The following is a 15,077-nucleotide window of genomic DNA, read 5'->3' on the forward strand; positions in this document are numbered from 1 at the left end:
GAGCTTTCCTGCCAAAGAAGTAGAACATTTGCAATGCTACTTGATGAAAAGAGAATTTCCCAGCCCATTGTGAACCAGATTGGATACTGCAAATGAGTGAATATTGAGGAGGGCAGCCCTACTTGACAGTTGGCTTCTGGGGCTACCATTCAATCTCAAAATTTCATTTGTATCACTGCATTTGTATTTCCTCTACAGATCACTTGATACAATATTGAGCAGTGCAGTACAAGGCTTGTCTGTTCTTGAGTCTCATTTAGTAGAAGTGGAAGGAGATACTCTTTGCTTGTATGGTGCTGGAGCGCTGGAGTGCCTGGATCGCAACTGGAGTGTTCAAACAGCTGGAATCATTGTCACTGTCTCCTTTATGTTCATAGAATTTGATGAAATTGTTCAAGTATTAACAAAGCTGAAGATAAAATTTCCGAACTTTGTGGTAAGAATGCCTCAGATTTCATCTGTGTAAATGGCTATGGAATATGTACACCCCAACAGAACCTAAATTTGTTGTAGGAACCCTTGAGTGCTTTCATGTAAATAGACATGTGTGCTTTACATATGTGCTTGATCTTGCCCTGTAATGCTAATTTAACTTCATACTTCTTAAAAATAAAGACTTCAATTTAGATTCTCATGTGGAGTGGTGCTTTGTTTTCAGACTTAATACTATTTTCTTAATTCTTTTGACCTAGCTGATTGTTTTAAATTGCAGAACTGAATTGTAAAGCCAGTATTGCTAATCTGCAATATTGTTATGCATCTGTGGTATCACAAAACCTTCATTCATTCTGTGGGTTCCGAGACAAAATAGTTGGCTAGGATAGGATAAAAAGAGAGGTGAAATTCAAAGGTAATGGCTAGCTAAATTTGTGCAGTGTTTGGAATTCCTCAGTTAATGATGAAGTGAAACAATGTGAGACATCCTTTAGTGCTGCGCTTTCTTTTTGTTGTTGGACTTTGAAATCAGTCCTTGTGAAGCAAATAGTAGAATAATAGTTATATGCATAAAGCAACTTGTTACTTGGATGATTTGAGTTCCCTGCCTCTTTTTAAAGTTTTGAGTATAACAGAACTTAATGGTTTATTAACATAGACTTCAGTGGCACTTTATTAGCAATTGTCTCATGGAGTGGGAAACTGTGGGGGATAGCAGAGCTGACATTAATTTTTTTATCTTCACCATCAGTTTTTAACCCTTCCCTAAATAATGCTGCTGTGTAGCTGAATGTACCCTGGTCATGGGAGCACTAGTGTAGGGTGTGGTTCAAAGACAGCAGGACACGACTTAATGACAGCCTGCTATAGCCAAAAAACCCTAGAATATTTGAAGTAATCTGTTGTACGCATTTTTATGTATGGATGTTGCAAGTTGCTCTACTTGCAGAATTGAAGCAAGCATTGCAGCAGTAATATTGCTGTGGTTTGTAACATTAAAATACTAATGCTTCTACTCAAGGGTTTATGAAGTGCTTAGGGTCTTGTAACATTGACATTTCTAAATGTATGCAATACGTGAATTGGTTAATACTCGGATGTGTTTTGACACAAAGACCTCAAACGAAATGAGCTCAGTTGCTTCCTCAGACCTAAAGACTGTTTATTTGACTTTAGAAATCAAGTGGCACAGAATAATAATCACTGATTATTTAATTTATTCTGATTGACCTTTTTTGTTTTTTTCTTTTAAGCACCTGAAGTTTAAGGAAACAAACCTTGTGGCGCTGCGGCAATTCAGTGCATTAGCCCAGATGCATCGCATTGAACAGTTGACAGTTGATCCTCAGGGAAATCCGGTTGTCAACTTTACTTTGTGGAAGCACTATGTTCTCTTTAGACTGAACCATTTTAACCTACAGAAGATAAATGGAGTAAAGGTAGGACAGTGTTGCTACCTTCTTACTGTTGGTCTTACAAGGTAATAAATTGAGCAGAACTCTGCCAGTGTCCTTTCAGCATTAGGGGAGAAATAAATGTAAGCAGATTTTGTATCATTTCTTGTGCTGTGCACTGGCTAAGTCCAACTGCACTGATTTACAATTAGCAAAGTTGGTAAGATTCTCACTTGCCATAGCAATGTTGTATTGTCTCAGTTGTTTGCAATTGCAGATGACAATTCAAAGCTATATGTCTGAGTGGTTGGGATCTACCTGAAGGGATGGCTTTAAAAATTATTATTTCTGCATCTGTTTCTTAGAAAAAAAAATTCCAAACAAACAAAAAAACCCAACCAGCCCACGAACAACAGCAATTAAAAAACCACCCCAAAGCAAAATAGATACCTGTGTGATTTTACTTGATTTTAAGAGGCACTTTTGCACAGAATAAAATAGAATTCAGTGCTGACACTGAATACCTGTGCAGAAATATGCATTTGGTAGAGTACTTAATAGTTTATAGTATGTGATTATTTATATTTTCAAGTCTGACAAGAGACAACTAAAATAAAGTCTTCTTTAAGCCTATCACAGGAAAACATCTGTCAAATGGGTTTTTATGGTTGTTCTTTTCATGCTTGCTATGTATAAGATCATTAGTGTGAGGTTTGTTGTTTTGGTTTTATTGAGTGTTTGGATATGTTTAAATAAGTAGATAGTCAGGATGCTAACGTTGTTACTCTTTATAATTTGTACCTCCCTTTTTCATCAGTTGAAACTAAATTTGTTCAGGCTTAACATGGTTTGTATTGGTTCTAGTTAAGCTTCAGAGACAAAAACCTAACAGAATAATACAATAATAGGATGCCTTCCTCCTTTGGAAAGAAAATAATTGGGTAGAGAGAGCAAAAAAGGGGTAAAACACTCAAAGAATCGTCTTGCTTTGAATCACAAGTTAAAAGAAAAACTTCAACAATAAATAAAAGGTATTTAAGACAAGGGGAGTTACAAAAAGGTACAAGGAAGGGAAATGAGATACAAATATGTACATATATATATATACAACCAGATTGATGGCAACTGATGGAGGTAGACTCAGGAAGTGGTTGTCCCACCATGTGATAGGGTGGCCACATGGCAGATCAGGAGCAGTAGGAACCAGGGCACTGCTGGCAGGCAGAGGAGAGAGAGAAAAAGAAACAGGGAGTGCCTCCATTTTTATAGGAGTCTAGACAGGAAGTGGGAGTGAGCTCACCTTTGCACCTGGGGTCAGGTTCAGACCACCTGCAGGAGCAGTTAACCCTTTACATGATTATTATGTACTTAGGCTTCGATCACAAAGGGAATGAGAATAGTTATGATGCAATACAAAATTTAAATGTGAATTCAGTTTCAAATGCCAAGTAAGTTGAAGTGTTGTTATGGAAGTTAAGAGTTAAAATAATACATAGCTTTAGTGTTTAGATCTGGCATTAGATTTTGATCATCATATCCTAAGATTTGGGTTGTGTATTTTACTTGCTATCTGATAGAGCCATTGCATGAGTGTTATGGTTGACTTGGTTTTAGTTCTTTAAAACCTACTTTTCTTTGCAGCTAACATGTGAGTGAGTTAAAGAACTTATCTGAATGAATTATCAGAGAAAGAATGGGGAAAAGACGAAGCTAAATGGGACACATGTTCTTGGGAAAAAAAAAACAACCAAACAAACCAAACATCTCAACAAAATATGATAGTCAATAATCCCATGAGAACCTTACAATAGCCTTGAACTTAGTAACTTTCAAAAAATGTCCATCAAAGCTGATTAAAAAAAAAAAAGACAGAATTTAAATATGGGTTTTAAATTGTTAGCTTTTTTTACTGCACTGTGTTTTTGAAACAAGCACTAGTGATTCAGATCAAAAGTAAATAGAAGGTAAATATTACCTATGTTTGGTCTTCATGGAGAAAGAAAATAAACCAACATTTTTTTAAATTAGAATTTCAAGATCAGCAACTTCATTGTGCTGGTTTGAGCCTTGCTGGTGTGTTTTAGTGAGAGGAATCAGGTTATAGGCTGTGAAAAGGAAACAGTGGTGATGTCTACTTCACTCATAGGCTTGCTGAGATATATAAAAACAACACATAGATAACACAGTTGCTCCCTGGCTTTGGCTGCGTCCCTTCTCTCTCTAACCTGCTGTCTGTGTAAGTAATCTCTCTGCTTCCTAATCCCCCTATCTGATTCTCCAAACTCTCCCTTGAGCATAAGGCAAAGTCTGGGATAAGGTAGAGGGGTGGTAAGGAGGTGGAAGGGTGATTAGGAGCCCCTCCTGGGGACTCTGGTTTCTGGGAGGGCTGTTGTGTTTCTCTTACTGTTTAACTTGTATACTTCTGTGTATAGCTGTATGGATTGTAAATACCTGCTCATATATTGTGCTAAGCTGTAAATATAAAGCTTCATTCTTTAATTTCCAGCTGCTGAGTCTAGTCTGGATGATAAGATTTCTTAAGTGTGGGGAAATGGGTAACACCCAAACCATCACATTCAGTCACTGAAGGAAAATTCTGCATTTATCAGCAGATGAATTTACTAAATGGGGATGAATTTACTGAAGGGATTTACATGTAGCATGGTGTTCTTTTTATGTAGGACACATGTCAAGTCAACAAACCCGTTCAGCCAGAGCACATCATATGAAGGTGTGCATGCAGAATTTTTTTCCTAGTGCCATTAAACATTTGAAAAGTGTCATAGCCACACTAGTTTTTCATTAGCTACATCAGAAGTTATGGAATCCAGCTTTGGAGATGTACATTACCTTTCCTTTAAGATCAATAGAAGAAAATCCCATTTCAATGCATGGAATACAAGCCCCAGTTGGGAAGTAGAAGCAAAATACACTAATTGAATTAACTAACTAAATTGCCTAGCTCTAGCACTTAGTTTTGTAATAGTATAAAAGAAGTTTGTATAGTTGTTTTTTGTTGTTTCTTCCCAACCTCCTCACTCCATTCCAGTTATGTTCCAGGCTAGAAGCTGTCTCCCCGTAACAATGTTTTGTCATAACTGTAAGGAAGTGAATTCTCTGCATTGAGGTGCAGTGGTTGAAGCTTTTCCTGGTGATGGTAATCTCAGATTAACTAACAGTTGTCAAGGTTTGAAGTTACCAAACTGCACAGTGTTTTATACCAAATGGTATGGCATGCAGGGTTAACAGATGCATCCCATGTACTGAACTGGTGCTGTGCTTGGCAAGCAGCAGGCATAACAGTCTTACATTTATGTGATACTGCCGTTACAATCCTTTTGTGGTTAATGGAGCAAACAATGTACTGCAGTAAGAGAACATGAGTTTCTGCGAGCTGCAGAGTGTATTCAGCAGTGCTGTCTCTGTTGACCTGGTCCTTATGCTTCTCTTAACATAAATAAATAAATTAAAATCACTTCTCCATCAGACATTTCTGCCTGTGATGGTCTTTGTTTCCCTAGCTGCCTTCTGTGCTCTTTGTTTTAGTCCTTGCTTCTGTTAACAGACTATTTAGCAAGGTCATACTCTTAGACTACTAAGTAAGACTTATTTAATTTGAAGTGAAAATGAGCAATTCTGAATGCTGTGAAATTGGAATTAACTATAAATGTCAGGTTTCCTGATCTGTGCTTCTCAGTTTTTCCTCACATTATGCCTTTGCAGTATATTTTAGGCAAGTGTAGATTGTGTAGTCTATAACCATTAAGCAAGAATATAATAATATTAAGTTAATTTGGCTCAAAAATCCATTTTTCTTACACACTTTTAATGATACAGAACACAGAAATATTCTGTAAGTACTTAGTAACTATTGTGAGTATTTGAGTTTATTTCATAATGGTTTGCTTTTCGAAAATATATTATAAGATGAATGGAAATTAAATTTGAACCAGAAGTTAAGAAGTCACTGAGTGAGCCTCATTGTCCTGCGTTATCCAGATCAGATTTAGATGATCATAAAGATTTCTTCTGCACTCACTGGAAAGCCAGGAGTCTAGAAACTGTGCCAAGAAAATTTGGCAGTGGAAGTCAGTTCACAGTCTGGCCATCAGGGCAGGAGAAACATGGGCCATGGTCTCCTGAGGTTGCAAGGAGAAAGAACAATTGCCACCACCAAAAAATAAACCCCTTCCACCTTCTTTATATAAAATTGAAATGTGTAAAATTAATTCTGGAAAATTTTCAACCATCAAAGAGTCATCTGTAACTTCATGTTGACACAAGTCTGGATAAAACTTGGAGAAGTGTAATGGAGGAACGCATATTTCAGGGGCTTGGAAATTGCAGAGAAATTTCCCCCTCTCCCTCCAAGGCTCTCTTTTTATAAAGGCTTCTCTATGATGCTACCAAAATAAGAAAGACTGTAACTTATCTTTTCACATGTGGGTGCCCAGACTCTTAATTTCTCCAGCATAACTGGATCAGAAGTTTTCCAGTAGACCTTCTGCAAATGCATGCAGTATGGAGCAGAATCAATCATGCCTGGCCTTCAGACCCTCTGTTTTAAGAATTTGTTACAAAATTCCTCATTGCATGAAGACTAACATGAAGAACAGGGTAAAGTGTATACATTAAAGTTTCCAGAAATACAGGAAATAAAACAAGCACCAGTACCTCATTTGGTTTCTCTTAGAGTACAGCTAAAGTGCCAGTAAAAGCAAATATACATTTGGAAGATATGCCTGGAACAGATCTCTGTGCAGTGTTCAGTGTAGCAAATTGTGGTTCTCTCTCAATGTACATATGTAACAAAATCTGGAAGTGCCAATTTTGAAGCATTTTCTTTTTTTCTTCCCCTCCCCCACACCTCCTTCCCCTCACAGGTTACTGAAAATGATGTTGTAATGGCTGAAAGGCTCTTTGGCATTCTGGCATACGTAGCATCTTCTGAGCTGCCCCATTACCGCGTGCTGTCATTGTTGGGAGAATCTAGGTAAAATACGATGGCTGCAACTGCACTTTGTCACAAACATGTTTTTTAGTTCTTTTGGACACTCTTGTGGTAAAACCTTTCTGTGTAAAGAGAGGAAAAAAAAGCCGACAAGTAACATCTTACAGAAGATAGGTTCTCTGCTTACTGCAGAAATATTAGCATCTCCTGATTCAGGTAACTAGGTTTTCACAGATGTTGTATGAAGTCTGCTGAGTAAGATTAAAAGGCACACACATGCACAAATGGCCTGCTTGTTCAGTTCTCCAACTGTACTGCTATTGGTGGTGATTTATGAACTTTGATGATGAAAACTGGCTATTTTTAGTGGGTGTTTTATAGTGAACGACTGGAACAGTTAACAGGTTTAAGAGTTGGTGCTGGAAAAGGTGCTTAAACCCCTCTATTTTTAGTCTAGGTGCACACTAAATGATAATGTAAGCTGTAAGGCTTTCTGTTTAAGAGATGCTCTATGATGCATATCAAAATGTCAATTCTACAAAGGCGAAGTAACAGAGGGCTCTCTGGAGTCAAATATGTTTTGAGTAACTTGAGGACAGAATGGACTTGAAAGCTGATAAAGTACATGTAAAAAAAGGAGAAAAGAAAAAAACCTATCATTAGAAACATCTGCACTTAAACTGTTAAAACTGTAAATCTCTCTTTTCACAGAAGGAAGCAATTCCATTATTTGCAGGAGGGAAAGGGAAAGAAATCTGGGACTGGCAGTGAGGAAAGTAGTGATAACAGAAGAAATGGAGGGGGGAGCACAAATCGAGCAATGCTGAATTACACAACAAAGGACTTCCATATGGAAAAGCTTGAGGTAAGTGTATCATTGCAAAATGCTTTCATCCTATATAATGTAACCTTAGACTACTAGTAATGGAACTTGTCTATATATCAAGTTTCAGTTGTGCTGTTGAGAACAGTTTTAAAATCTCACTGCTTACCATATTTACATCTATGATCAAACATTTCATCTGCCTGATCTTTGCCAGAATACATGGTAATGGCCAGTTTCTGGCTTCAGTGAAGCGGTGTCTGAACAATGCCACAGCCTCAGAAATACATTCTCACCTACAAGCCTTATGTTTGTAATGAAATGTAGCTGCATTAGTAAAATATGAGAAGAGAGCAGAGGTTTTGAATAAGAAAAATGTATATTGCACATGTTAGCATTTTCTAATGGAATTAAAAACTTGGAAAGTATATCCTAAAGTCTTTGGTGAACAACACTTCCAGGGAAGATCTGGCATAGTGCAGGTTGTAGTAGTAAAGAGATGTTTTCTGGGTTTTAAATGAGCTACATAAATATAAATATACTGAAAATGTTTTCAGTTTAATTATTAAAAACATTGTGGGCTGGCTTGTTTCAGACAAGTGCATCAGTCACGCTTGGTTTAGTTTGTGGTTTTGATCTGCTAATTCTTTGGCTTGGGCAGAGGGAAATTGTTCTCAGGAAGAATATGATTCTTTCAGCCACAATCTGCTTTCTGAGCAGTTGTCATGAGTTCTAGCTGTGTGCACCCTGCTTCCCACATTTGTCCCATTGTTTGCTTTTTGATCATGTGAAAATGTATAAAATCTCTGTTTCAGTTTTGAAAGCTGTGATAGTAGCTCTTAAGATGTTGAATGGCATTGAGTAAATCAGTGAGACATTCCTCTCATCCTTTACCACAGAACAGGCACTATAATAAAATAAGCTTGGTATTTGTACAGGCATTAAATATATGCATTGTTTTCCCAGTGCAGCAGTTCAGACCTTGTCCGTTGTTATAGTGCTATGTGTAGCAGCAGATAATACAGGATATTACAGGAGAAGAGTAAGATAAACAGAGAAGGCTGATTCTAGTTCTCCATCAGCAGTAAACTTCCATAATAAATATGATTGCCATCTTTAGCAATAAACTTAGTCTGTTTCAGCCATTGATTAATAATTCGGGTTTTATATGAAACAGCTGGAAAGTATTTTCTGTACTTGATCACTCATTTAAGAACACTTCTGTTTTGATGTCCTGAAGCGTGACCTAACACTTTTAACAGTGCCATAAATTAAACTAGTTAGATGTTTAGCACCAATATAATTTATTGTTCAAAGTTTTATGGAAGCTCTGCAGAATCAGGGATTAATACAGTTTGAGTTACTAAAATGTGGAGCTAATAGTTGCACAAAGTGATTTGTTTCATTAATATTGCTTAAAGCATCAGGTTACTTCAGTACCAAATATAGTACATGTTAGGAATTATGCACTTGTCAGAGTCCATTTGAGAACCTATGGGAAGGCTGCATACTGGCAGGTTTTTCTGTGACAATGTGCTTAGCTTTTGATAGGGCAGGTAGATAAACATATACTTTCCAACTGTTGTGCTGTTAACTTGAAAAGCTGGGAAGAAAGAAGGAAGAGTAGTCTGGTACTTAGGAGTTCCTTGGCATTTTCAGTGCTATGCTAGATGGCAGCAAAACTCATAATGCTGTTAGAAGATATTTGCATGGCTACTTAAAAGGGGATTTCAGATAGATTAATGAATTAATGTATTATCCATATTATGAATACAATAAAAATCTGTGGTCACACCTGGAAGCTTGATTTAAACTCTGGGCCATGCAACTTAACAGGAAAAAGTGTGCAATGACCTCTTTGCCTGCCAGTCACCATGTTTAATTCATTACATTTTTGTGGTTGTTTTTTTGAGTCTGCTCTTGTTTAACCTTCTCTTTCTTTGTCTTATGCAATGTGTAATGGTTCTTCCATGCAGGAAATCAAGGAAAGAAAAACATTTTGCCAGACATACGTCGAGAACTTAGTGAAAGAAGCAGCTGACATCAATATGAAAAATGAGTCGCTGCAGAAGCTCTGGCCTCAGATGTTCATTGAACTTGTCAGAGATGCAGTGATAGAAATACGCAATAAAAATTCCTACATGAAGCTCTGCTTACAGCGGATCACTGATCAAAAGCAGTAGAGCCAAGGCTTGTTGACTTGTAAGCTTTTGGGTTCAGTATTCTGTGGTGGTTTACAAACATAATAAAATATAAAATTGCCATGGCTATGGTATGCCTCCTCCCTCTCCAAAGGGAAGCCTTTAAATATTCATTAACTTCTGGCAGTTTTGAAATGAGAATTCACCTGTGCACTGGTTTAACAATGCTTCCTTGGCTGAGGTGATGAGAGAACATAGAATTAACTTGATTATTGTCATGTTGTATTAAGTTACTGTTGATCTGGGAGGTTTTTTTCTGCTATGGTTGCTTCTGCAATGCTGACAGCACTGAGGGTTTTTTTGGGTTTATTTCTTTTTTTAAAGAACAGATTTCCACTCAGAGTCACAGAATGTTAGGGGCTGGAAGGGACCTCAAAAGGTCATATATTCCAACCCCCCTGCCAAAGCAGAATCACCAGAGTAGGTCACACAGGAATTTATCCAGGAACTCTGCATGTCTCCAAAGAAGGAGCAGCCTGTTCCAATGCTCTGTCACCCTCACAGTGAAAATGTTTTTCCTTGTGTTCATGTGGAACCTCCTATGCTCCAGCTTGCACTCATTGCCCCTTGTACTATCATTGGATGTCACCAAGAAGAGCCTGGCTCCATCCTCCTGGCATCCTTCACATATTTGTAAACATGAAAGAAGTCAGCCCTCAGTGTCCTATTCTGCACACTAAAGAGCCCCAGCTCCCACAGCCTTTCTCATAAGGCAGATCTTCCACTCCCTTAATCATCTTTGTGGCTCTGTGCTGGATTCTGTCAAGTAGTTCCCTGTCCTTCTTGAACTGAGCTGCCCAGAACTGGACACAATATTTCAAATGCAGCCTCTGCAGGGCAGAGTTAGAGGTGGAGGAAAAGCCTCTCTTAACCTAGTAGCCACACCCCTTCTAATACAGCCCAGGATGCCATTGGCCTTCTTGGTCACAAGGGCATATTGCTGGCTCATAATCATATATCTGTCTATCAGGACCCCCACGTCCCTTTCCCTTCTGCTGCTCTCCAGTAGGTCAGTCCCCAGTATATACTGCCAATGGGGTTGTTCTTTTCCCAGTTCAAGACTCTACACTTAGCCTTGTTGTATTTCATTCCAATCAGCGAGGTTATGGAGTCTCCTTCTCTGGAGACTTTGGAAACCTGCCTGGATGCATTCCTGTGTGACATGCTCTAGGTGATCCTGCTTTGGCAGGGGTTTTGGAGCCTGTTCTCTGGAGGTCTCTTCCAAGCTCTGCTCTTCTGTGATTCTGCAAAAGAAGGCTTTCAGTAGCTCTGCTTTCTTTTTATCCTTTGTCACCATCCTCATTCAGCAGTGAGCCTACATTGCCTCTAGTTATGTCTCAGGTGTATTTGAAGAAGTTTTCTGTAGTTCTTGAGCTGTCTTGCAGGGTTTAATTCCAAGGAGGCTATAGCTTTCCTAGCTGCTTCTCTACATCCTCTGGCAGTCTTACGTTCCTCCCAAGTGGCTGGCCCCTCCTTCCATGATCCATAGACTCTCCTATTCCACTTGAATTTGCCCAGCAGTTCCCTATTTAACTGTGCAGGTCTTCTGCCTTGCTTTCTTGATTTCCTACCTGTTGGGATGCTCTAAGCTTGGAAGAGGTGGTCCTTGAATGTTAACAAACTGTCTTGCACCCTTTTACTTTCTATTTCCTTGTCCCATGGGATTTCCCCTAGCAATTGCTTGCAGAAGCCAAAGCTTGCCCTGCTGAAGTTCAGAGTTGTGATTCTGCTTGGTATTCTGTTCCTACCACACAATACCCTGAACTCCACCATCTTATGATTGCTGCAGCCAAGGCTGCCCTCAACTTCCACTGCTTCGACCAGATCCTCCTTGTTAATGAATATAAGATCCAGCAGCACTCCTCTCCTAGTTGGCTCATCCACTATATGCATCAAGAAGTTATCATCATGCACTGGAGGAACCTCCTGGACTATGCCTGGCTGGCTGAGTAGGCCTTCCAGCAAGTATCTGGCTCATTACACTCTGCTTGCCTTACTTTTTACAGAACACTTGTCAATTGTCACCTTTTTGACTGCTGCTGTTCAAAAATAATTAAAAAAGAATCAAGGGTAGTAACTGACTTTTGTGAGCAAAAGCTAATAAATTATTTTTTTTCACCCAGAACTTGGTGAAGACTTCTTCTTGTTTAATTTGTGAGATTACAGAATGCTTCTTCATATTAATGTATCAATGTTCAGTGAGCTTAATTGTCACCTGAACAATTGTCCAAAATTGATTTCAATTTGTTTTAGTTAATTTGTAGTAGGTTTTGTTTGAATTCTTACTGGTAAAATATTAATTCAAAGATATATTTTGTTCTAAGATATGTTAATACTGCAATTTCTTCTGTTTCTTTGGATAGCAAATGGCTAATTTTGGAGGTTTGCCAAGGCCAAACAAGTTGAAATGTGTGTATTACATTTGCTAGTGAAACTGATAACTCCTAATCAGTTGAAATTAATTCCTGTGACTGTGTGAAAATTTCATATTTACTACCAATAAAAATAAATTTTTCACTTTTGCCCTTCACAGATACTTTGGCAGATACTGTAAAGAAGTAGTGTGTGCACAGAAAAGATTTCTTCTTAGTGCTGCATGAAGAGGTGAGGCACTAAAATCAACTGTGAATGGGTAGAAATGCAACATGCTGTAGTACAGTAACTTTAGCTGAAGCCACCTTGACAGCTTCTGCCCAGAAATTGAAGTTAGGAGCTGCTAGCAAGTTCAGCTGATTCCCATGGCTAGTGTTTTTAAATGCAGGAGGAAAGCTGTATGCCATTTGAACTTAATTTTGTAGTCATAGTGTGTTTTAACTAAGACAATGCAGAACCACTGTGTGTTATTTTGCTCAGTTCAGATTGATCTTGCTTAACCTTGTATATCAACTGAAAAAAAACAAAGATCAGAACCAAAATTTCCTGTGAGGGTTGCTGTGGCTCAAAACTAGCATTATTTCTAAGTTTTACTGAGGTAAGACCCTTTGCAAAACTGTACTTCCATCTCTGCTTTCATAGAATCATAGAATGGTTTAGGTTGGAAGGGACCTCAAAGATCATCCAGTTCAAGCCCCCTGCCATAGGCAGGGACACCTCCCACTGCTCAAGTTTCCACATCCTGAAAATAACCTTGAATGAGTACCAGGAGTTAGGTGGTGGTAGGTATTTTGGAGTATACATTCTGCTTGCATTCAGATCAAGCTGGTGCATCTGAGTTGTCGATGAATATTCTTTTTCAGAACGTGTTACAGGTTAACAGTGGCAGACACACTGTAAAACATTCTCAATGTGGTTTATGTTATGTTGTGAGCTTCTAAACATACTTGCAGACAGTTGCATCTGAGTCTTTACAGAATGCAATGGAGGTTGTCACTAATTCTAAGGAAATACTAGAAGTCCTACTCTGGAGTTGATAGAATTTAATAGAAACAATCACTCCTCCAGGCTTTTTGAACCACTTCATGGAATTTATAGTAAGATTAATGTGCTTGATAGGATTCTTTTTTCCCTTTCCATTGGAAAATTGTGCTATCAAGTTACATGGTGCATTTCATTAAGGGAGCAAATTGAGACTCTGTGAAATGTGGTAAAAGGAGTTTACCTTATAGAAATGATCATGTAAAAGTTCTTTGGATTCATCAGTCCTTTTATGCCATTTCTGTGAAAAGGGGGAGTGGGTGGAGCAATTCCAGCTTCTGTGTGGGGATGAAAATCTCAGCAGCTGCGTGCAAGCACAGAACTCTCCTGATGATGTAGCTGGAGCAGATGGGCCTCTTTTGAATCAGATTCAGCAGCAATAAAAAAATGGAAAAAATGTTTTAAGAAGGGTGGATTGATTGAGAGGAACAGGAAGTTCTCCATGGGAAAATAGAGACCAAAGCCAGGCTTTCTGAAGCTTTAGAAGCATAATACTGATTGGAGCCTTTAAGGTAGGGTCTTCAAAAAACTAAGTTAAATGAATCGGAGAGTATTGACTGTGAACTGTAGAAACATCTTAAAATTCTCTCTATTCCCAGTGGCTGGTAAATGCTGCCAGTTTGAACATTTTTTTCACCAACAGCAACTATTTCATAGCAAAGTTACTAAGTGGCTGGAGGAGGGTAGCTAAGAAGCTATTGTAAAAGAGGAGATTACTGTTGGGCTGTATATGTTTGGGGGTTTTCCACATAGAACTAGTAGAAACCTAAAAAAGAAAGAAGTACCCCAACCCTTACACTTTCACTAATTCTTTTTAGGAAAGAGATGAGAGATGGACTAAAGTGATGCTGAACCACCTAGAAGTACCTAGAATTTTAAGCAAACAGGTGATCTTCAAATGAGTATGCTGTATGTTATGTGCCTATCAAAACTATTTGTCCATTGTGGGATACATTACTATAGTTGCTTATTAAGGAGTTTGAGTACCTAAAACTTTGAAGGTGGTACAAGCAAGTTCTTAAGATGTTCTGAAATTTAAGTACTACACATAAAAGCTTTCTGTGTTTGCATGTATAAACTGAGAAGTTAAAATAGCTATTGATTTTGAAGCTGGGGACTTGTTATAAAACTGTAACAGGTTCCCAGTTGTTCTTTTTCTTAGTTCAAAAGCCTTGAAGTGCTGTGTAAATCCAACTTTTAATACTGCTAATATTTCACTGATAGCTCATCCAAATTGGACTCTAGTCTGACGTTCTGCACAGGGCAGGAGCTGGCTTTGTAAAAATTCCATGTGTTAACTAGAAATTATCTTAAGGCTTTTATTAAAAGGATAGTTTTGACTTCTAAGTCTTTGAGAACTTTTGTATTTTTTATACCATTTTCTTATTTTCTGAGGCTCGTTTCCTGTATGTACAGGCAAGTGTAGATAATGATGTATTTATTGCATTTTGTTTCAATATAGCTGTCATGCATGAAGAGCCCATTATGTAACGTAGAGTCACTGTTCATTACACAGGGGAAATTGGATCTTCAGTAAGGAGACTGATGAAGAGCTATATTTTATACACTCCCTTTGATGTGGGATGTGCAAAAGTAATAGAACTACAGATAGGCTGCTGCCGTGGAACTAAGGGAGAAGTGGTTCTCTTGATGTAAACCAAAAGCTTATCCTGTCAGATTTAAGGGAAGAAAAGGTAAGAGGTTTTGTCTGACCACTGTCAAGCAAGGAAAGTTGCTCTACTGCAGACCATGTTTTAGATCTGAATGCAAAAATAGATCAAAAATTTGTTTTCTAGTCAGTGTGGATCAATGATATAAAGGGGGAATAAGGTGATTCACTACTACACATGGACATGCTT

At 38.2% G+C, this 15,077-nt stretch overlaps 1 protein-coding gene across 3 annotated transcripts in view; it reads left to right on the plus strand.

Moving 5' to 3' along the window:
* The window catches only part of LRRC49 (leucine rich repeat containing 49), a 47,641-nt gene extending 33,111 nt beyond the window's left edge, over positions 1–14,530 (plus strand). The window contains exons 13-19 of one of the 3 annotated variants that reach the window (XR_010305341.1): positions 199–436; positions 1,689–1,874; positions 6,713–6,822; positions 7,492–7,645; positions 9,580–9,805; positions 12,338–12,408; positions 14,037–14,530. Coding sequence is in view for 2 of the 3 variants with exons in the window: in XM_064157487.1 (XP_064013557.1) it covers positions 199–436; positions 1,689–1,874; positions 6,713–6,822; positions 7,492–7,645; positions 9,580–9,786 (895 nt within the window). In the remaining variant the exon portion in view is untranslated. The other 2 variants (XM_064157487.1, XM_064157486.1) reach the window with 2 other exon arrangements.
* Positions 14,531–15,077: the final 547 nt, after the last annotated feature.

Source organism: Pogoniulus pusillus, chromosome 17 (assembly GCF_015220805.1).
Source record: "Pogoniulus pusillus isolate bPogPus1 chromosome 17, bPogPus1.pri, whole genome shotgun sequence".
Classification (NCBI taxonomy): Eukaryota; Metazoa; Chordata; class Aves; order Piciformes; family Lybiidae; genus Pogoniulus; species Pogoniulus pusillus.